The sequence below is a fragment of the Psammomys obesus genome, unplaced genomic scaffold (genome assembly GCF_907164565.1).
Source record: "Psammomys obesus unplaced genomic scaffold, mPsaObe1.curated_primary_1811, whole genome shotgun sequence".
Lineage (NCBI taxonomy): Eukaryota > Metazoa > Chordata > Mammalia > Rodentia > Muridae > Psammomys > Psammomys obesus.
The window spans coordinates 1,919,270-1,941,010 of record NW_026596152.1 but is presented as its reverse complement, the minus strand read 5'-3'; the positions used below and the strand labels follow the sequence as shown (position 1 = coordinate 1,941,010).

The 21,741-nt window shown below is 49.9% G+C and overlaps 1 protein-coding gene across 2 annotated transcripts in view; it reads left to right on the top strand.

Annotated features, from left to right (window-relative positions):
* Nucleotides 1-21,741, top strand: part of Myh10 (myosin heavy chain 10) — a 116,938-nt gene that overhangs the window by 67,081 nt on the left and 28,116 nt on the right. The window contains exons 9-20 of one of the 2 annotated variants that reach the window (XM_055594425.1): nucleotides 95-238; nucleotides 465-560; nucleotides 1,771-1,889; nucleotides 2,565-2,717; nucleotides 5,852-6,025; nucleotides 8,652-8,825; nucleotides 9,794-9,908; nucleotides 12,990-13,052; nucleotides 19,074-19,267; nucleotides 19,357-19,478; nucleotides 21,111-21,180; nucleotides 21,415-21,575. In XM_055594425.1, the coding sequence (XP_055450400.1) occupies nucleotides 95-238; nucleotides 465-560; nucleotides 1,771-1,889; nucleotides 2,565-2,717; nucleotides 5,852-6,025; nucleotides 8,652-8,825; nucleotides 9,794-9,908; nucleotides 12,990-13,052; nucleotides 19,074-19,267; nucleotides 19,357-19,478; nucleotides 21,111-21,180; nucleotides 21,415-21,575 (1,585 nt within the window). The remainder of the gene's footprint in view (nucleotides 1-94; nucleotides 239-464; nucleotides 561-1,770; nucleotides 1,890-2,564; nucleotides 2,718-5,851; nucleotides 6,026-8,651; nucleotides 8,826-9,793; nucleotides 9,909-12,989; nucleotides 13,053-19,073; nucleotides 19,268-19,356; nucleotides 19,479-21,110; nucleotides 21,181-21,414; nucleotides 21,576-21,741) is intronic. The other variant, XM_055594423.1, reaches the window with a different exon arrangement.

Sequence of the window (21,741 nt, the reverse complement as noted above, 5' to 3'; positions counted from 1 at the left end):
TGGTCAGACGGCAAGCCCCCTCCTGAGTTCCCAGTGTCTGGAGGGAGAGTGTTCCTGCCTGTAATTACATTTCCCTCATTGTGTTTTCTTTCAGCCGACTTACTCCTTGAAGGTTTTAATAACTACAGGTTCCTCTCCAACGGCTATATTCCCATTCCTGGCCAGCAGGACAAGGATAATTTTCAGGAGACCATGGAGGCGATGCATATTATGGGCTTCTCCCACGACGAGATTCTCTGTACGTGGGTTCTAAGACCGCGCTTAGCTGTTAGCGTTCCCGGGAACTCGGTACAAACAACTCAAGTTAGACAGCGGGGAAGGGGGGAAGGTAGTCAGAGCTGCCTTAGTTTCATAAAGAATTACAAAACATTGCATGGAGCCAGCTCTTCACACCATGTAAGTTAGGGTGTTGTCCTTGCTGTGTTTGGATTGATTTGTCTTCTTTTCTGTTTATTGCTTTCCAGCAATGCTAAAAGTCGTGTCTTCAGTGCTGCAGTTTGGAAACATCTCTTTCAAAAAGGAGAGAAACACCGACCAGGCTTCCATGCCAGAAAACACAGGTAAACAAGAGAACGCACTTTTCCCTGTTTCCTCTGGCTGGGGCCTGACGTGGGTCTCCCTGTGCACTTGAGCCTGGCCTCACCCCCTGTGTGCAGGGGTAAAGAGCGCCACACTCACTGAAAGTCTGAACACTGGTCGCGACTGGGCAGTGGCGCACACCTTTAAACCCCAGCACTCGGGAGGCAGAGGCAGGCGGACCTCTGGGAGTTCCAGGCCAGCCTGGTCACATCACTCACCATTGAAACGGTCTTCTTGGGGTAGGAGGATGGCTCATTTGGTAACATGCTCACTATGTAAGCATAAGGACCAGAGCTCTATCCCCAAACCTACAGGAAACAGTCAGATGTGGGCCACACACTTGTAATCAAGCAGTGTAGACGAGGGGGGGTCCCTGGGGCTCCTGTCCAGCCAGCCTAGCCTTGTCCGTAACTGCTGGGTTAGTGAGAGGTCCCGTCTCAAGTAAGGTGGGCGGCACCGGAGTAACAGCACCCAGCACCCAAGGGTGCCCTGTGGCTTCCATGTGCTTGTGCACTCATGTACACATACATACGCAGGAACACATGCCAGAAACCTCTCTCTCTTTTGGTAGCCCCTGGAGGTTTTGTTATTGTTTATTTCTGCATGAACCCTGAAGGAATGGCTCGCCTCCTGTATTGTGGTCGCTATTTTTGTTTATTTTTGAGGCAGAATTTATCTGTGTAGCCCTGGCTATTCTAGAACATACTGTGTAGACCAGCTGGCCTCGAATTCCCAGGTATCCATTTGCCTCAGCTTCTGAGTGCTAGGACTAAAGGCGTGAGCCTCCTTACAGAGGTCATGGTCACCATTTCTTGACCAGGAAATGGGCCGTCTTCCTAGAGCTTTTGGCGACTAGGACCCTTTGTGCCATAATCCAGTCACTTAGCTACATTAGCAGAAGGGCTGCGTGCGCCTCCCACCCGGTCATATCCAACTCAGTGGAGTGCCTAAGATTTAAGGTGAGACGTACAGTTTGGATCCTGAACCAACCCATAGATGGACAAGGCACTCACTCTTCTAGAAGGCCAGGAGGGCAAAGGCTCACTGTCTCTCTGGATCCATTACTGATCCAGAAGAGCAGCAGGCATTTCACCAGACTTAGACTTCTGTCACACCTGGTGACCTGAGTTTCTGAGTTTTCCGGTGCTTAAATGCCATGATTGGAGTGTTTAGGAATCTTTTGCACTTCAGTTGCACAGAAGCTCTGCCACCTGCTTGGGATGAATGTGATGGAGTTCACCCGTGCTATCCTCACCCCCCGGATCAAGGTCGGCCGAGACTACGTGCAGAAAGCCCAGACCAAAGAGCAAGTGAGTCGGGAGGGGTGGTCCTTACAGATGGGCTGCCGTGCTCAGCTGTGGTGGGCTAGCCTTCCGCCAGACTGAGGCAGTAAGCGCATATAACTGTAACCATCTTGAAGCTAAATGAGTTTTTTGGTTTTTGGTTTTCTGTAGTGATTTGCTTTTTTTTTAATTCAAGGAATTTTAAATTGATTTTTTTTTGTAAGTAAAATTGAAATGTCATCTCCAGTTGTCCCCTAGCTGATAAATAATTTGACTGAGAAGTCTTGTGTTTTGTAACAGCCAAACAAGACAGAGGTCACCACTGCGCTGTATTTTTTCTGGGTAGTATAGCAGCAAGAACAGAGGGTCCATGTCTGCTATTTAGTTGTAATGGTTTTGATTAAGAAGGTTCGAAGGTGATTTTTTTTTTTTTTTCAGGGGCAAAGTGCCAAAAACCAGGCTAATAAGACAGGTGCAGTTGCCCCAGGTTCTAAGACCAGGGTGTGTGGTGTGGGGGGGTTGCCCGACCATGCGGTGACTGGCCGCAGTTCCCATTACGTGTGCTAGTGCATCTGTTGAGATGTAGCTGTGATTAAGCAGTAGATGCCATTTCAAGTGTTGGCCTTCTGTGTGGCATCGACATGACTGCTCCAAATATTTTGTTGAGGCTTCGCCCTGCTAAGAGTTGATGTCTAATTACAGGCAGATTTTGCGGTGGAAGCGCTGGCAAAAGCTACCTATGAGCGGTTGTTTCGCTGGCTCGTTCACCGAATCAATAAAGCACTGGACAGGACCAAACGCCAGGGAGCTTCTTTCATTGGGATCCTGGACATTGCTGGTTTTGAAATTTTTGAGGTACTCCTCCCTTTTGTTCTTTTTTCTTTCTGTTCATTATCCCAACAAACTTTAAGGTTCATTCATGTGTGAGGTTTAGTGCCAGGCGGTCAGAAATAAGCAGGTGCATTCCTTGTTCTTTGATTAGAGTCAGACAATAGACAGCAGATAACCACTTGGCTCACAAATTTGCGCACAGCAGTGAAAGAGCTGTGACACAGCGCTGGGAGCCATCCGAGGCTGCGTGTCCAGGAAGAGTCTGCATTGGTGCTCACGCGTGCGCGCCCGTGTGTGTGAGTTCAGGTGTTAGACAGTCTCGAGCTGCCCGCTCAGAAAGCCTTTCTTTTTGGGTACAGAGAGTCCTTAGTGGCTCTGAGGGAGACTATCAAGGTGAGAGGTTGCTGTGATGCCGTTGTGTCTAGGTATAGTTGACCGAAGGAAGAGGGAGGCCGGTTGAGCCGTACCGAGGAGGCCGGGGTAAAGGCCAGAGTGAAGAAAGAAAGAAAGAAATAGAACCACGAGGGCTGGAGGGATGGCTTGGCAGTGACACATGCACAGGACCCAAGCTGGGCTCCCGGCACCCACAGGACGGCTCGCCACCGTCAGTAACTCCAGTGCTGCCACCTTTCCTGGCTAACTCCTAAGCTTCCTAAAGCAGATGTTCTGTTTCTTATGACGTTGGTCTGCTTATAGCTAAGCCTCGTCTTTCATAGTGCCTGTAACTTAAATACCTCAACAAAGCCTGTGGAGTTGTTCTTTCAACAGGCCGTACCTCTCAGGATTAGCCAAGCCTCGTGATAGACACAGCAGCTAAGAAAAACAAAATTTCGTAACCATATGAAGCTTACTGTTTTGTTTGCTGGGCTTCAAAAGGTGTAATTATGTTCATTAATTAGAATTTAACCAGAAAGGCCACATTCCCAAAGGAGCAGCACTGCTGGAAAGGGCAGCCCTCACCTGGTGCTGGCCCATAATCTCTGCCTTTGGAAGCTGTTTCCCCGGCACAGAAGGGTCATGCTGGACGTTAGAACCTGGATCTTGCCGTTAGTTGAATCCAGTATGTGTGAGTCTTAAGATTTTTGGGTGCCGTCTTCTCGGCCATAAGCCGAGGCATGAGATCTGGCAAGCCGTAACCGTTCCATCATGAGACACTGTTGCATGTGCTTGAAGAGAAAAGAACCTTCTGCGGAAGGCAGGTCGGAGCATCTCAGACAGGGCTGAGAGGACACCGAGTTTACCAAACAGATTCTGTCTACTATGTCACTGAAAGTTAATACAAATAATACAGTAAATACAAATAAGTAAAAGTGAGGTGGTTTTGTATATTGAAAGAGAAGTCAAGAAACAGCATTGAATTAAAAGAATTAAGGTCACATACATTTTTGACTGCATAGACTATTTCTAAAAAGGTCACATGAAGTGAATGATCCAGCTGAAATGAAATAAAGTTTATATCAGCGTATCTCTGTCCATCTAAAATTAATGCCATTAATTTTACAACCAGGTCTTGCCAGGTAGCTGTGCCACATGCCTTTAATCCCTGCACTGGGGAGGCAGAGGCAGGCAGACCTCTCAGCTTGAGGCCAGCCTGGTCTACAAAGCAAGTCCAGGACAGCCAGAGCTGACAGACAGCCAGAGAAACCCTGTCTCAAAAATAAAAAACAAAAAGGAAAAAAAAAAACAACACAAACAAGCAGGTTTTGCCATGGCGATGTGCCTGAGGGGTGGAGAGCATGCTTCCCATGCTTCCCAAACATGGGAAACACTGGGGTCAAACACCAGCGCTGCGATTTATGACTTTAAAGGAGAGCTGTGGCTGGAGAGATGGCTCAGTGGTTAACACTGCTTGCTGCTCTTCCAGACCCAGGGCAGGTCTCAGCCACCAATAGCTCCATCTCCGGGTATCTAAGAGGCCTCTGAGCACCTACACCACAGGCACACACACACTGTCTCACTCACTCTCTTGTTCATTAATAAAGTCTTTAAAATATATTTGGTAGTTTAAATATAGATATTCATTTTTTAAAAAATCTGTTGCATGTAACTGAGAACAATAGCGTGTTTAAACCCAGAGGCAAAACGAAATCCGTTTATATAGACAAATGTACATGTAACTTGTCCTTGTGTGACTTCGCAATAGTACAGTGAGGGAAGGCAAGCAGTGTGCCCTTCCAGCATGACCTCGCTCTCAACAGCACATGAGCCTCCTGGGCTGTGGGATACTGAGCAGCCTTTCCAAGCCATAAATCTATCTGTGCAGATTGATTCAGCCTCCCTAATTGAAAGCCACTTTTTATAATGAAAGAGGTCATTTATGGGTAACCAGGTAGAAACAGAATATGGGGTGTACTTACAGGATGGCTAAATTAAGAAAATTCCATGTCTTACTCTGCTGAGCAGAACAATCGGGAAGGAGGGAGCACACGCAGCAGAGCAAAGGCGATGGCAGGAGTGAGTGAGGGATGCTGGGACTCATTTTATCACAGCAGGGCTGTGTCCCAGTGCTAAGGTCAGATGCCTGACAGGAGAAGGACCTCACAGAACAGCACTCTGAGGCCTGGCACGCTCTGAGAACGTGTGTGTCAGGCTGTGCTCCCAGCAACAGCCCGCATGCTGCCCTTACAAAGAGTTCCCTCTCTGCTCGCAGTCCGCTGGCTGACCCAGCATGCCCTGGGCCTCCTGCCCTCTCGAGGCTCTGTTGTTGCTCTCCTCCCGCCTCACCTTGTTTTTAATTTCTTCTTTGTCTTTCATTAGGGAGCACCGACACGTGTGGTAATGTGATATAGCTATTGTTGTTCTACCTTTTCTCTCTCTTTTTTTTTTTTGTTACTCTGTGTGTGTGCGCGTGCGTGTGTGCGTGTGTGTGTGTTTACGGTAACGCACGCACAGAAATCAGTTCTCTTTCTCTGACACGTGGTTCCAGGCCTGGCACCTTTCCTCACTGCAGAGCCTCCCCAGCCCCGTGCTCGTCTTTTCCCAGTGCTGTGTGAGTGATGGGAGGACGAGCGAGCCCTCCCTCACTGTCGTCATTAGAACTGAGCGGTCTCAGGCGTCCCGTTGCTGCCTCATGAATGAATGGTTCTGAGTGTGTGGTGGGGTGACCAGGTGGCTAAGTGTCCCTGTCTTCCCTCCCTGACTGGACGGTGGCCGTTCAGCTGAACTCCTTCGAGCAGCTGTGCATCAACTACACCAACGAGAAGCTGCAGCAGCTCTTCAACCACACCATGTTCGTGCTGGAGCAGGAGGAGTACCAGCGGGAGGGCATCGAGTGGAACTTCATCGACTTCGGCCTGGACCTGCAGCCCTGCATCGACCTCATTGAGAGACCCGTGAGTGCCGCTCGCTCCTCCCCCAGCGATACCAGGAAGCGGTAGCCTAATAACAGCCTACGAATATGCAAGTGTCCCGTCAGCCAAGTGTTTGGTCGCGCTCACGTGCAGATGTGACCACGCCGTCCCTGTGTTGGTCCATGTGTTGGGTAATGAGCCCTGGTCCCCACAGACCGCAGAGACCTCTGTGGGGGTGGCGCTGGGTGCACCTGTCAAAGGGCGTGTGGAGTGCCGCTTGGCACCCTGAGAACAAGGCGCATCACACAAATTCAGCTTCTAAGTAACTGAGTTCAAGCTCGCCCTTTTGTAAGAATTTTTTATTTTGACAGTTATTTGTTTTGGAAGTAGTTTGAGAGGTTATTCTCTTGGCAGACATGTTGAAGGACAATCTTAGCATCAGAATTTATTTACTTGGTTATTTTCTTGATTTGGGTGTGTGTTTGCCTGGCAGTTAGCTTGTGAGCAACAAGCTATTGACTTGACTTATTGTTGGTATCTGCCCAAACTTGGAGAGGAGTAAGTGTGATTACCCTCGACATCACTCTGCTGCCTGTTGGGTTTAGGACTGAGTCACCACCAGTCCTCGCTCTAAAGGCAGCAAAGGCAGTGTCTGTGGACTCAAATGGCTCAGCAGTCAGGAAGGGGAGTGACGAATGAAGAGGAACCAGGAAGCAGTGTCCCCGATTAGTGGGGTGGTTCTAGCTAATAAATTAGACGTTTAAGGAATATGACAGAAAATTTTATTTGGCTTGCATCAAAAATAGTTATTTTTACCTTTCAAAGCACCATAGCTATGTATTTAGAGCGGAAGGTCTCAGCGAGCCTTGGCTGAGGAGACCTGCTTCCAGGTGCTGGCAACACCAGTAAGAGGCGGCAGTCCTCTCCGGAGACGCCTCAACCTGCATAAACTCACAGCAAACAGGAGTGTGCATAGAAAGGATTTGCTGTTTATGTTTTCAGTTGTTTTTACAGATACGCGGTATAACTACTGTCAGATTAGGACAGGGTGTTTAAGATCCTTGGCTATTATGCCCTAGAGGCGCAGAGGGAGGGAGCTAGGAGAACCGAGGGCGTGGCTGTGTTCCCCAGGCATGGACAGCATGGGCTCTCCGTGATGCTCAGGGCATCGCATCGAGGAAAGTCAAAGGCCACAGCAGGCCGACAGTGACACGGTCTCTGCAGAAAGGATTCCTAGGTCCTCCGCAACGTGCGTTCCAGTCAGTTCCTGCCTGGGTCTGTCATCATGCTGCTTCACTCACACTTGACTACACACTCTGCTCGCCTTTCGCTCTCTGCACATCAGCCAGCTCTTCACCCAGTAAACCGTGAGGCAATAGATTCTAAGGTTTTCTACAAAAAGAGAAAAAGGAGCGATTTTACAGGAGTGCTGCAGGCCCGGGAGCTCAGTCCTGTGTCACGTGCTGGCTGGCCGTCCTGGCACTGGAGCAGTAAACGGTGCCCAGAAGTGCCAGTAAGGAGACCTCTGTCATTTCACTGAAAAGGAAAGTCAGCCAAGAGAATGGCTAACTTTTCTCTTTACTTAAGACATAGTTCACATACTCAGTGCGCCTGTTAAGGCTGGAATTCAGTGGTGGTGTGGCCATCACCACTAATTCTATGCTTTCATAACCTCACCCCACCAAAATGCTCGCACCCACCAGCCCCGCATACCCAGCGTGGGACCGCTGCTGTGCTTTCTGTCCCTGGATTTGTCAAGGCCTTTTAGAGTGACCGATGAGTTAGGGTACCACCTCTGGTAGTTTATTGCTCACTTTTCTGCTGTGTGGAAGAACAGGGCAACTTACAGAAGGAAGAGTTTAATTTAGGCTCATGGTTCCAGCAAGATAGGAGTCTATGGTGGAGCCAGGTGCACGTGGGGACAGAGATGAGGGCGGATCTCTGTGAGTTCAAGGCCAGACTGGTATACAGAGCTAGTCCAAGACAGCCAGGGCTACATAGAGAAACCCTGTCTCAACAACAACAACAACAAAAAACACAACAAAACAAAGAGTCCATCATGGCAGGGAGTCGTGACGGCAGAAAAGCTTGAGAGTGAACTAGGAAGAGTGTGTGGCTTTGAAACCTCAAGAACTTCCTCCAGTAAGGCCATGCCTCTCCCAGACATCACCACCAGCTAGGGACCAGTTATTCAAATGGTAGAGTCTGGGGAGATTTTGATTGAAACGGCTGCACCGTGCTGTACTTAGTAATAGCTTCAGGTGCTTTACCAGCGAGAAATGCTGCCGCCCACTCGGTCATCACTTAACAGACACTTAAGCTTAGCGCGTAGCTGGCGAGTTGAGCTCTCTAGTCCATCCAGCCGCTGAACCTAAAAGACTGACTTCATCCCTTTCCCTTTCCCACTCCCTCCCCCACTCCTCCTGTATTTGGTGCTCTCATGGAGTGTCCACCTGTGGTTCCTTGTATTTCGGGACTTATTTGCTAAGCTAGCCACTTCTGCCCAGTACTTTATGACCTATGTTTGAATTTTAAGCTTGCTATGGCTTGGGCATATTCTCAATTCTGGAGATTGGTTGTTTTCATAGATCTTCATAAAGCTGATCATTTACAAGTGAGCTGTCACTCAGTGTCAGCCTCATCAGCCCTCACTGCCTTCCCTTCTCAGGCCAATCCTCCTGGTGTTCTGGCCCTCCTGGATGAAGAATGCTGGTTCCCCAAAGCCACAGATAAAACTTTTGTTGAAAAGCTGGTTCAAGAGCAAGGCTCCCACTCCAAGTTTCAGAAGCCACGGCAACTGAAAGACAAGGCCGACTTCTGCATTATCCACTACGCAGGGAAGGTGAGAGCCTGTGGCTGAGTAAAGCCATTCAAATGCTGTTTGGTGGGGCTGGGGCGGCTCAGCCGGGAAGTACTTGCCGTGCGGCGTGGATCCCCAGCACCCACCTCGGTCTGGCGTAGTGGAGAACCCCTGAGACCCCAATGCCAGGAGTTACCCCAGGGTTCACTGTCCAGCTAGTGTGGCTGAAATGATAAGCTACAGGATCAGTGACAGGCTGCTCAAAACATAGGTGGAAAGTGATAGGCACAGACACCCAAGCAGACCTGGGCCTCACACATGCGTGTGTGCACCACACACACAGGAAGAACAAATTTCTGAACATGGGGCACACGCCTTTAATCTCAGTACTCGGGGGACAGGGCTCAGATCTCTGTGAATTCAAAGCCAGCCTGTTCTTCAGAGTGAGTTCCAGACCTGCCTGAGCTACAGTGAGACCATGCCTCAGAAAGAAGAAAAACTGGGCTGGATGTGTGATTCATACTTGTAACTCCAGCCCTCAGAGTGTAGCCCTGGCCCTCAGAGTCAGCAAGATCCGAAAGTCAGGGCCAGCCTAGGTTACATGATACCTGTCTTTCTTTTGTTTTTTGTTTTTTTCGAGATAGGATATTATCACTGTGTAGCCTTGGCTGTCCTGTAACTAACTCTGTAGACCAGGCTGGCCTTGAACTCAGATGTCCACCTGCTTCTGCCTCTCCAGTGCTGGGATTAAAGGTATGCACTGCTATGCCCAGAAAAAGACCCTGTCCTTGGGAAGGGAGGAGGAAAGAAAAAGGACCACTATTTGTGGGTTTGCCACATTTTGTGGTATAAGGTGAACAGGTGATACCTGTTTTAATATATTATTGCAGAAACCTAGCCATTGAAATGGTCCAGTGTGGGGCTGTTTAGGGAAGCCTTTTGATTAAAACTTAAGATGCTGAATAGTTCTGCACCCTTTATGTCATCCCACTCGGCTTCGGTATGGACAGGTGGACTACAAGGCAGACGAGTGGCTAATGAAGAACATGGACCCTCTGAATGACAACGTGGCCACCCTCCTGCACCAGTCATCGGACAGATTTGTGGCTGAGCTGTGGAAGGATGGTGAGATGAGTTTGCCCAAAGCTCCCGTAGTTAAGACTATTTATGGTTCTCTCTCGTGTGTGTTTGTATATATCCGTGCGTTTTTATTAAAATCTCTCCCTGGAGCAGGGCTACCACTGTCAGAAGGTACCATTTTCTGAGTACCTGGACTAGGAAATAAACAGAAGCCGTTTGCTCCCTCACATGCGGTGTGGCGTGTGGAAAGAGTAGGCACTCAGAGCCATGGAAAGCTAAGGGTCCCTCAGGCTCCCCAGTGACAGTTGAGGCTATGACACACAGGCACAAATGACCCAAGAAGTTCCTTTCCTGGTGCTGCACACGGGCCTAGCAGGCTGCGTCCTCCAGCACGCTCCCGTGCACACACGCACAGTGGCCAGCAAGTGAGCTCTTCAGGGTCTTGCGTACAGACTGCCTGCTTCTGTTTTCCTTAATCCTCATAGTTCTTTTGTGTGTGTGGACCTCAAGTGATTCCGATTTCTGGTGACATCTGCCGCAGGCTAGATTTTACTGGGATACAAAATGGCTGCGTTTCTGTGTACTTAGCAGGACCACATCCTAGCTCAGCTCCCTGCTGCCCTTCATCCCAGTTAGGTCTCTCTTCCTGGGCCTCAGACACACAGCTCACTTCCGTTTTCTTGGTAACATCCCAAGATGTGTTAGTCTAGCCATCTTCCTGGAGGTAGAGAGAGAGAAACAGGATAGACGGAGTGGGATTTGGACCATTACGGCAAAGGAAAGAGCTAAAAAGGAAGGAGGAAGAGAAGATCCTTAGAACCATGACCATGTGAAGGGCAGTCTGCTGAATAGTGGCCATGTGCATCGGGCAGGCAAGGGCACGTGTGGGTGTGGGACACACCTCTCACGCGCACCTGTGCCCTGGGAACAGGTGTGCCTGAGACTGTGCAAGAGGGGCTTTGAGAGAAGGCTGGCTCTCCAGCAGGTGCAGTGTCCCTTGCCGTGGCCTGAATACACAGCAGCGAGCCAGGGCCTCGCCTGGGCCGCAGTTTCACAGAGGGGCTGTTCTGCACTGTGAGGATAAGTCGTGTCACCATGGAATCTGAGGAGCTGAACACAAAGCAGGAGAAAGGGCCAGCCTCAGGTCATCCCAGAGCCCTGGGGCTACAGAGCCCAGCACTGCAGAGCTGGCGGCATGGGTGAGGAACGGCTCTCAGGAGAGGCAGTGCTGTCTGACATAAGTGTTTGTCCCTCTTGGGGGGTAGGTCATACTCAGCCCCTCTTCCTTCTGGGTCAAAGAACAAGTTAGCTTAGCTTGAGGCAGGGAAGGGAGTAGGATGATCTGCTGGAAACAGAAAGCCAGCACTCAGTCCATTCTGGCTAGATAGGGCTGAGGCAGAAAAGGTCAGAAAGTAGGAAGTGAGGCCATCATGAGGCCACGTGCAACCCTAGTGGCCTCACCCAGGTGGAGAGATGCTTAGACAAGTGTATCTCGGTGGATCTGTTCAGTCAAAATGTAAAAGCCCCTGGAAGTGAATGATGCAGGAGCTGACAGTTAAGACAGAATGAAGAGGGAAAAGGAGCAGAGAGGCCGACAAAGGCTCCAGAGACAAATGAGAAAGAGATTAAGTACTGTCCTCGCATGCATCTTCTGCTGGCGTGAACCGACCCCATTTGACGTCCTGTCTCTTTTCCTTACCCAAATTGTCACAAGAGACCCTGGCTCAGTGTGTGACCTGTGTACATAGCCACAGTGGTACTTCCACCTGGAAGATGGTTTGTGAGCATGAAAGACACGTCCCCTGTCCCAACAAATTGTTAAGCAGCGAGGACCAACCGGGTTTGTCTCGTCTTTTCTCCCAGCTTCCTCCTTCCATTCCCCCTTAGTCGCAGATACTGGAGAGGATCAGGTTTTCGGTTTGATAGGTTAGGGTGACGGGAGTGAGGAGTCCCCAAGGGGGCCCAGGCGATGGGCTTACAGCTGGGGCCATGTGTGGCGAATCTCTACCTGCATCTTTGTGAGTGACACTTAGCCAACATAGATAAATTCTTTACTTGATCTCGGAGGCCATGTGCTCTGGGGAGCTGAGTGCAGGTGGAGAGGCTGTCCGGGGCTTGAGGGCTGTGGGTCACACATATGGCCACTGGCAGGGAGTTAGGGGAGGGAGCCAGAGTGGAGAACCCTCCTCGTCCCCCAAGGTGGAGAAATCTCTTGGGCTAAGAGGAACTTTTTCCTTAGGAAAAAATGGCCCCAGTGAAACAGTTATTTCCTTTTTTGTGCTGCTGAAATGCAAGAACCGAAAATTAGCTGACCACAAATGGGGAATGGACGGTGCTTATCTACAGCTTGCCTGAGACGCCCCCCCCCAACCGAAGACACTGTGTGTGAAAATCGAGTTTGAGTGAGTTTCACACAGTGTCTGAAGGCCAGACCAGAAGGGATAAGTGTACTGTCGGCAGCCCTGCCCCAGAGGTCTGCAGTGCCCTGCTGCTATCCAAAGCTGCCGTTTGGGAGTCCGCCAGCCAGCTGCATAGGAGCCCATGCCTTCCTCACGCCTGCCTTCCCTGCGTAAACAGTGACAACTAAAGAGTGCGCTGGCGTGCACTCGTGCCCCTGGGGCTTTTTCCTGAGTGATGGCATGATCAAAGCTCTAAAACTACTTGACCATTTGCTGCAGCAGAACTTGAGTAGTTAACCAATGTTTTAGAAATTTGTATTTGAAATAAATTATGTTTCCAAAATCTGTACTGGAAATTTTGACAGTAAAAGCCACTGGCTTTGCATGTATCTTGGCACTCTGTTTTAACTGCATTCTTGCCCTGAGTTGCTGATCGAAAAACAGATGAATTGGAACCTCATTACTCTTAAATATTGTCAATATGGCATGATGCTCACACCTGGTGTTGGGAATACACTCTTTTTGATCCAGCTGAAATCTATTACATAAAGAACTTTATCCAAATGCACAGATTCTCGAAACAGTAATTTTTGCATAGATGTGCCCTGGGCCGGCTGCTTTGGTAGCCCCCTTTCAAAGTTTACTTGTGATGTCAAATGTCTTTCACACTAACTGAAGCGTTGTGTATCTGCTCTTCTGTCCTGTTTTCACTGTTTCTCTGCTTTAGAGATTCAGAATATTCAGAGAGCTTCTTTCTATGACAGTGTTTCTGGTCTTCATGAGCCGCCAGGTGACTGTACACAGCCTGCAGGGCCTCCAAGACAGAAGGGTCTTCAGGCCACAGGAGAAAAGGGCGGGGCGGGGGCTGGCAGGGCGGCCTGGGAGGTGGGGGCGCTTTGGGAGTTTTGTTCGTTTTGCTCATAGGCCTGCATGAACGTCCCATTTCATGCTCTGTTTTATTATACTTCAAGGCCACTGTTTGCATAAACAATTCAGTCGCTACTGCCTACACATCGCCTCTTATTTTACGCATAGCACCCACAGCGTTGCATCTTAAAAGGTATGTCACTACCTTTTCCGACTGTGCCATTTTGATACACGCTTCTCTAGGAGAACTGTTAGGAACAGGTCTGCCAAATGAGATCTTTTTTCCATCCCTGAGCCACCTCTTAAGTTTCCATCTCCTGAGGAATTGTAAGAAGGAAGTTCCTTTCATTATGACGACACTGTTTCCTTCGGGATTGTTGTTTTCATCATTGGACCTTGGACTTGGAATGGTTATCTGTCTTTTTTAACTAGAGGCACTGACCCCGTCTCTAAGGCTTGATGTGTTCATTTTGAGCTTGAGGCACAGTGAAATGCTCTTAGAATTTATACTTTGCTCTTGAAATTGAGCTGCAAATGTTTACATTCGTACTGTGGCCTCAGCCTTATTTTCAGACATATCCTAGCCATGACTAGAGGGTTCCCAAAAGCCCAGTGGAATATAAAACTCAGCTAGCCTTCCAGTTCTTTGATGAATATTTGAAGGTCAAGTCAGTTTCATCTTATAAAGCGTGTGAACTTGGGAACATGAGAATGCTATACTCTGAACCCATCTCAGAAATTCTTAAAATTACGGGGCTGTGCTCTTTAATCACGTCAGGATTCCTGCCCTCAGTTCTAGCTGACCCACTGCGGGGAATCCTGTACTTACCGTTACTGTGCTTCCCGTGCCTGGTGCTGTGGAAACGAGAGGCCCAACAGCAGGCGCTGCCTCTTCTCTGCTGAGAGGCGCTGACCTTAGCTTAGAGGAAAAGCTCAACCTGAGCCATGGTTAAACATGACAGAGTTTTCTGACTCCAGAAGCACTCTCTTCCTTCCCTGTCCTAGTTCAGGGAGGCATGAGAAGAGCAGAGCGGTGCTGCCGTCCCAGCCCTCTTTGGGAGGATCTCAAGGCCAGCCTGGGCTGCACAGTGCTCAAACTGTAAAAAAGCCTAAGAGGGGCTTTTTCCCCTGCTGAGAAAAGCGGTGGGAGCGAGAGGACAGTGCTCAGTGCTGAGTCTGCTCATCCAGCCAGACGCCACAGGGTCTGTGCCAAGTGCCACCTTAGGATTGGGGGTTTGGGCCTGTCCCGAGTCTGTAAACTCGAGTGTCAGTCTGCAGGGAGTGGGGCGTGGTGGCATTACAGCATGTGAGTTAATGCTTTTGTATCTTGAGTCTTACTACCATTTGAAAGCTCAAGGAGAGCTGTCATCCAGGTGCTGCATCTGCGCCGACCGCATCTGCAGGGCACCTGGCTCTCAGGGCCATCGGGGGCATGGGAAGCCCTAGGCTTGTTGGTTGGTTGGTTGGTTGGGTTTTTTTTGAAGGGGGGTGGTTTTGTTTTGGCTTTTGGCGGGGAGTGGTTTGGGATTTGGGTGTTTTGTTTTGTTTTTGTGGCTGTTTATTTGTTTGAGACAGAGTCTCTACAATAGCCCTGGCTATCCTGGAATTCACAATGTAGACCAGGTCTGCCTCCCAAATTCTGGGATTAAAGGTGTGTGCCCCCCACACCCAGCACGCCCTAGCTCTTGATGTTCAGGGGTTTGCAGTTACAATGGCTGCATCTGCAGCTGCTTTAATTATAAAAAGTAATAACTGTCTATTTCCTTGTTTTTTTGTTTTTTAAATCGAATCCACATTAACTCATAGTGTCCCCAGGTTCAGCTGATAGGCAAGTCAGCACCAGTGGCAGCATAAATCCTGACAGGAAGAGGTAAATGGTAGCCAAGTGAGAGGAAAGGCCTCCAAATCAGGTGGGAAGGAAGAGGGAGGCATTCCTGGTGAGCTCCCCACCGGTGCTGGGGCTGAGAAAGATTGCTGTCTCCTTAAAACACGTGATCTTATCAACCTCCCTGCTTCCTGGAATTTTCCTAAAAATTTCTAGCTCTGCTAAAATTATGCTAACAGATTGGCTCTAACCACCAGTTATGTCCTGGTTGTAAATCTGTAATTACTGTGTAGAGGTCATAAAGATGTTATTTGGTGTTTCTTGGCTCTCACAGCACTTAAGTATCCCGTTGGGGAAAGCACTGCAGGAACCCGAACCTCACGCCTGCTGGCAGCCCTGGCCAAGAGAACAGAGAGTATGAGCTCGGCCATCCCTGCGTGGCTGTTGAAATGGACAGTGAATAGTTTTCCTGACACTTTTGTCACTTATTAGCCACAGTGAATTTCAGATACTTCCAAAAGCTTGGTAAGCACTAATATTTTTGCCAGAGTGAAACAAGTGAAAGCATCTTTTCTCTCCTTGCCTCTGAGGTTGTCCCCACTGGAAGGGCCAGTGAAGAATCCTGGCACTAGACAACATCATCCTTTATAAAAACAGGTGTTGACAGTTTTACAGCAAGAATAGATAACAAATCCTATTTTTTGTAATTATGAATATAAAACCCATCTAATTTCTGACTTTTTAAGTTTTATAGGGCAATAAATTGTAGTGCAAAACCCGTGCAGTTGCCTGCAGCCTTCTAGGAACCACACCACAGACCCAGGTGCCCTCCGCCAGCCCTGGCGAGGCCTGGCACGGGCCCGGCACTGCCCGCTGCAGCTCGTGTGGCTCTTGTGTCTAGATTTTCTGCCTTTCTCCGCTTCTGCTCTCATCATTTGCATAAGGAAAGACCCTTCTAGGATAGCAACTTAGCGGAATCGTGCTTTGTAGTGAAATCACACATTCAGTGATCTGCTCCAGGTCCTTTACGTGGCTTTTCCTGAAGATAGTTCCTCTCGGTGGCGGGACCCAGCCCTGAGTTTTAAGAGGTAAATTTTAAGAAGACAAATCAGCCTGAAAATCTCAAGCATTGATTTTCGGTAAACCTGAGTAATTTTAAGAAGTGATACAGAGTGGTTCAGTTTGAAACGAGGCCAGTGGTGACAGGCTTTGATTATTGGCATTGCACTGGACCGTGCAACAGGCAGAGTTAAAGACCCGCCCCTGCCGCTAGCCCACTGCAGAGCTAACAGATCGATCCTTGCACAGTAAGCATGGCACCATCTCTCATGGTAGTGATAATTTGTTCTTTTGGTCAACTTTGTGTTCCACCAGTAGCTGTTTCTTAGCTACCAGGAGCCCCGCACCATGCTCTGGCCTGCGCTGAGTGGTCAGGAATGCAGTCACGGTCAGAAGTCAGAGTGACCATAGGAACAGCTCCCAGGGCCCTGTGAATGTGAGCTGCTGGGGAAGTGTCCTGTGTGGAAAGCTAAGCCAGGCCGGGAAGATGCTCAGGGCAGCGTGGGGTGTTTTCCCAGGAGAGTTTCTTGTGGGGAGGGACTGGCCCGCCCGCCCTGTGTGTGAGAGTGCTGTGGGCAGGAGCCGAAGTGAGGTCTCTGAGGAAGTGAGGGAGTGGAGACGGCCAGGCGCTGGACCAGCGGCCAGGCCAGTGGCCAGGCAGGAATGGAAGGCTGCGTGAGCAGCGGGCTCGGACTCCGTGACTTCCTGCTCCCACGTGGACTGAGTGTGTCCAGGCTCACACTGGGACAGATGGGTCAACGCTATTCCTCTGTCCCCTCCCTCCTGGCCATTGTCCTCTTCCTCCCTTTCCACGGTGGAGAGTGGGCCTGGGCCCTTGTGTGTTTGCTTCCTCTGGGGCAGCTCACCAGTCCCATAACTTGAACAACTTGTTGATTTGCCTCTGTTGCTCCTGTTTCCTCAGTAATGGGCTGCAGCCTGTCCTGGGCATCCTGCCTCCATGTCGTGGCTCACAGACATCCCACTCTCAGACTTAAGGTCCTTCCTACCCAGCCTCAAGCCCATCTTAACCCAGGATCTCTCCCCGTAGCCATGCAATTGTCAAGCCAGAATCCTAGGAGCCGTGCTTGACGTGTCTCCTTTTCATACTGAATGAATTGTGCAAGCACAGTAGAGCCTGCCATCGGAATATGCCTTGACTCTTCTTAGCCGTCCCCTGCCTTCGTGACAGCCCTGCTCCCAGTGCCTGCTGGGCACTGCCTTCTTGCTCACAGTGCCTGCTGGGCACCGCCTTCTTGGCCTGCACGTGTTCGCCTACTGTCTCACCCTTAGTCTTCATGAATTAAATGGCAATGCTCAGAGAGAGATCTCAACTGTTTTTCTCTCCCAGCATCTTGCTCTTTTCTTTCCCTGCATTTCCCACTTTGTGATTTAAATATATGTAAAAATATACTTTGCCCCTTCATAAACACCTGAATTAAGAATGTTAGTAACAGGCGTTATAATGCTGCATGAGAGCACATGCAGCCTTGCAAAAGCAGACATGATAGGCACTTTATAAGAGTTTGGAAGACAGAGGTCCTTTGTGACAGCCGGACAGGAGAGAGCGCGTGGATCTGGTGACTAGGTGCTAGCTAGCCAGGCAAAGTGCTAACGTCTGTGCTCGCTTCTGGCCACATCCTGGAAGGAGTTCACATGAGTTTAGGTCTCTAGAGAATGCCAAGATGGACAGCGGAAGAGAAGTCATATTGGATCTCAAGGCTGAAAGAGGGGAAAGGGGCACACTTGAAAAGCTGGGAGTGGTCAGGATCATTAAAGCCAGAAGTGAGAGGAGAGGCCAGAAAGGAGGCTGTTGTGACGGCCCACAGGTAAAACATTCAGGGGCAAGTGAAACAGCCTGAGCAGGACAGGGAGCGCTGTCCTGGAAGCCAGTGGCCGAACACTGGGAAGACAGTGGAGGAGGGTGACAGTGACAAATGAGACCTCTAGGACAAAGCGGGGCCCTGGTGGTGCCGCAAGAGCGACACAGAGCTGATGCGGGCTTGCCCTTACGGGACAGGAGGGGTGGCTGGTGCCGGGAGGGCCCTCCTGCAGCGGAGAGTGAGTCCTCAGCGGCACCCAGCGGCTGACCTCCCAAGCACAGCACAGGGAGCTGCTTTGACACCAACTTTGAAAGTCTGTGGCTTTCGAGGCATGGCTTGCGTGCCCGGGCCTGGGAGCCACACTTCTTCACCCATCCCCCAGCTTCCATTCCAGACCCGCTTCGAGGGCACTTTACCCCCGGACCCGGAGCCAGCTGAGGTCTTGCACACTGAGGATCCACCCAGGCCAGATCCCCAGAGAAATGAGGGAGAGTATCAATGAGAGGTCAATTCAGATTCTGATTTCTTTTCAAGTATTTCGAGAAAGCACACGGCATCTTCTAGAGCAGAATGCTGTGGCTGGTGCTTCCCGGTCTCGCGATGAGGCGGGCCTGTTGTGTGACTGTGTGAACATCATCTGCTCTAATGGTTTGGGAATGTCGGAGGAGGTTCAGTGCTTTGCAGAAGATTCCTTCCCACTTTGTGGTTTTGCATTACTTGGACTTGGAGGAGACGACTGAGGTTTACACGTTGCTCAAAATCACACGATGTGATCTTCCTGCGTTGTCCCTCAGGTTCAGATGGCTTTCTCAGTGAAAAGGCGCTGACTCGGGGTAACCCTGGTCCTACCCCCTGAGTGCGTCCCCTGAGTGGATCTCACGCTTATCTTGATGAGTGTAGATGAGCCATTTCTTCTGTGAGACATTTCCCAGCATCATCTGTGTATCAATAATGTCAGCCAGAGATCTGTCCAGATCTCCCGGCAGAACTTAGCAGACAGTGGCCTCAAGCCCAGCGCGGTGTGGTAGGTAGGGCTTGTGTGGGCACTGCAAAACCCTGCCATGTAAGCGTGTGGCTGTTAGCGCCTCGGCTTGTGCGGTGTCTGAACGTGCTGGCTGCCTTTCCTAGACGGTCCCCCTCACCATCCGTCCACAAAGCTTGTGCTGCTGAGTTCTCACTGTCTGTCCTTCCCTCAGTCCCGTTTGGGTCACAGCCGTCTTCTCCTCCCTCCTCCCCCCAGTGGACCGCATTGTAGGTCTGGATCAAGTCACTGGCATGACCGAGACAGCCTTTGGCTCTGCGTATAAAACCAAGAAGGGCATGTTCCGCACCGTCGGCCAGCTCTACAAGGAGTCCCTCACCAAGCTCATGGCGACTCTCCGGAACACCAACCCCAACTTCGTTCGCTGCATCATTCCAAACCACGAGAAGCGGGTACGTGTGAGGCAGGGCGCACTCGCGGTTTGCGTTCCCACGGCCGCGCTGCCGGGATTGACCTGGAAAACTGTCGTTCGCTTGACTAGGCTGGAAAACTGGATCCTCACCTCGTGCTGGACCAGCTTCGCTGTAACGGAGTGCTGGAAGGAATCCGGATCTGCCGCCAGGGCTTCCCCAACCGCATAGTGTTCCAGGAGTTCAGACAGAGGTACCGCCAGCTCGCACCTTTCTGTCTGTGTGTCCATGCTACCTTAACACGAATGGAAACGCCGATATGGTGAGGAAGGCTTTCCTTCGCAAAGGGACATCCTGATTTTCCTGCTGTACTAAAACAGCAGCTTCCGAGCGCTGAAGGGCCTACTCCATCTTCAGAGACTGGAAGTTAGGGGTGAGGTGTACCAGACAGCTGAAAACTTAAGTCTACCTGAAATTTATACGCACACAGACACACACACACACACACACACACACACACACATACATACATACATACATACATACACATACATACATACATACAGGTTTTTTAAGATGGGAAGACAGGGTTTCACTCTGTAGCTCTGGCTGTCCTAGAACTCAGAGATCCACCTGCCTCTGCCTTCCGAGTGCTGGGCTAAAGGTGTGCACCACCAGGCTTAATATATTTTTAAAACATGTATTTTAAAAATAGATGAGTAGTGCATGTTAAATACAAATAAAAAGAAATTAAAAATCCTCCAGTAAGAATCTCTGAAAATATTTAAGAATATTTCCATCTTTCTTCAGTAAATGAATCTGTCTGCAGATTTTTCCTCTGTGTGTGCGTGTGCGCGATTACAGCCCTTTTGCAAGAACAGGAAGGACTAGATGGGAGAATGATTGAACACAAGGGAGCGGAGCGTGACGGGTGTGCAGGACCGACACAGACGTGGTGGGAAATGCCTTGTTCAGTACTTGTCTAAAGCTGCTCAAGCTCAGTGGCTTCTCTCCCTTCCCTTCTGGAACTCAGATTTCAGAATAGTTCCATTGTCAGCAGGGCAGTGGTGGCACACGCCTTGCACGCCTTTAGTCCTGGCACTCGGGAGGCAGAGGCAGATGGGTCTCTGAGTCCCTGGCCAGCCTGGTCTACAGAGTGAAGTCAGGACAGCCAAGGCTACACAGAGAAACCCCATCTCAAGGGGAAAAAAAAAATCCATTATGGATCAGTAAACTAATTAGGGGCTTCCAGGTCAAAGAAGGCTCCCCATGGCCTTAGCCACCCCTCAGGCACCTGAGTTTCCGAAGAATCACCTTGAAGCTGGTGCAGTCCTCGGTGGCGTCAGGAGCGCCACTGTTAGGAGCCCACTGTGTGGTCCTTAGCTGCTCTGTATTGCTAGGAGAAGCATCTGGGGTACCAGTTTACAATGGCTGCCCTTCTGCTACAGGGCTTTCTCACGGAGGTGTGTGAACTGAGGTGCCATTAATTTAAGCACACAACCCAGTGGCCATAAGCGCACCCCGACCAGCGCCCTGCTGAGCGTCACCCTGTTAGGGGTTCCCTGGACATTGCTCTTACAGCCTTTTCCGTTGTCTGATAAACGCTTACAAGCTCGCTGGCTGAAAGTACAAAGAGCCAGAGCCTCTCCGTAAAGATACCTGTGAGCGAACATTGTGGAAAATGAAGGTTTCCAATATTTGGTTCTTCTCTGCCAGACCCCTGCACCTTTGCTTTGATCTGAGAAAATTCACCTTGTTTTAACTCCACTTCCAAGTAGGAGCCGAACCTGCAGAAGGCCTGGGGTTATCTGTCACCTGCCTATCTCTTGTTCTGTTCTTAATTTGTGTCCTGCCCATTATCATTTCTACCTTTTTCTTTCTCCAGATATGAGATCCTAACTCCCAATGCTATTCCTAAAGGCTTCATGGATGGCAAGCAGGCCTGTGAGCGAATGGTAAGATTTCTTTGTTGTTGTTTTGGGTTTTTTGAGATAGGGTCTCTATGGTGTAGCCCTTTCTATCCTGGAACTCCCAGGAATCTACCTGCATCTGCACCCAGGCGCTGGGATTAAAAGGGTGCACATTATTATTATTATTATTATTATTATTATTATTATTATTATTATTGCTGTTACTATTATTATTATGACTTTCCTTTAGCAAAAACAAATAGGCTCCTTCTCTCTTAGATCCGGGCCTTAGAACTGGACCCTAACCTGTACAGAATTGGACAGAGCAAGATATTTTTCCGAGCTGGAGTCTTGGCGCACTTAGAAGAAGAGCGAGATTTAAAGATCACTGACATCATCATCTTTTTCCAAGCTGTGTGCAGAGGCTACCTCGCCAGAAAGTAAGTGGCCGTCGTCTCTGATGCACACGCAGTCTTGAGCCGGGCATTGTGTGTGCCCGCGATGCCAGAGGGCCTGAGACCGACATGGGCCTGACATCCTCGCCGACGGCGCCCGCCCGCGGGAGCGGCGTCTGGAAGAGCAGGCTCGCGTCCCAGACAGCACACG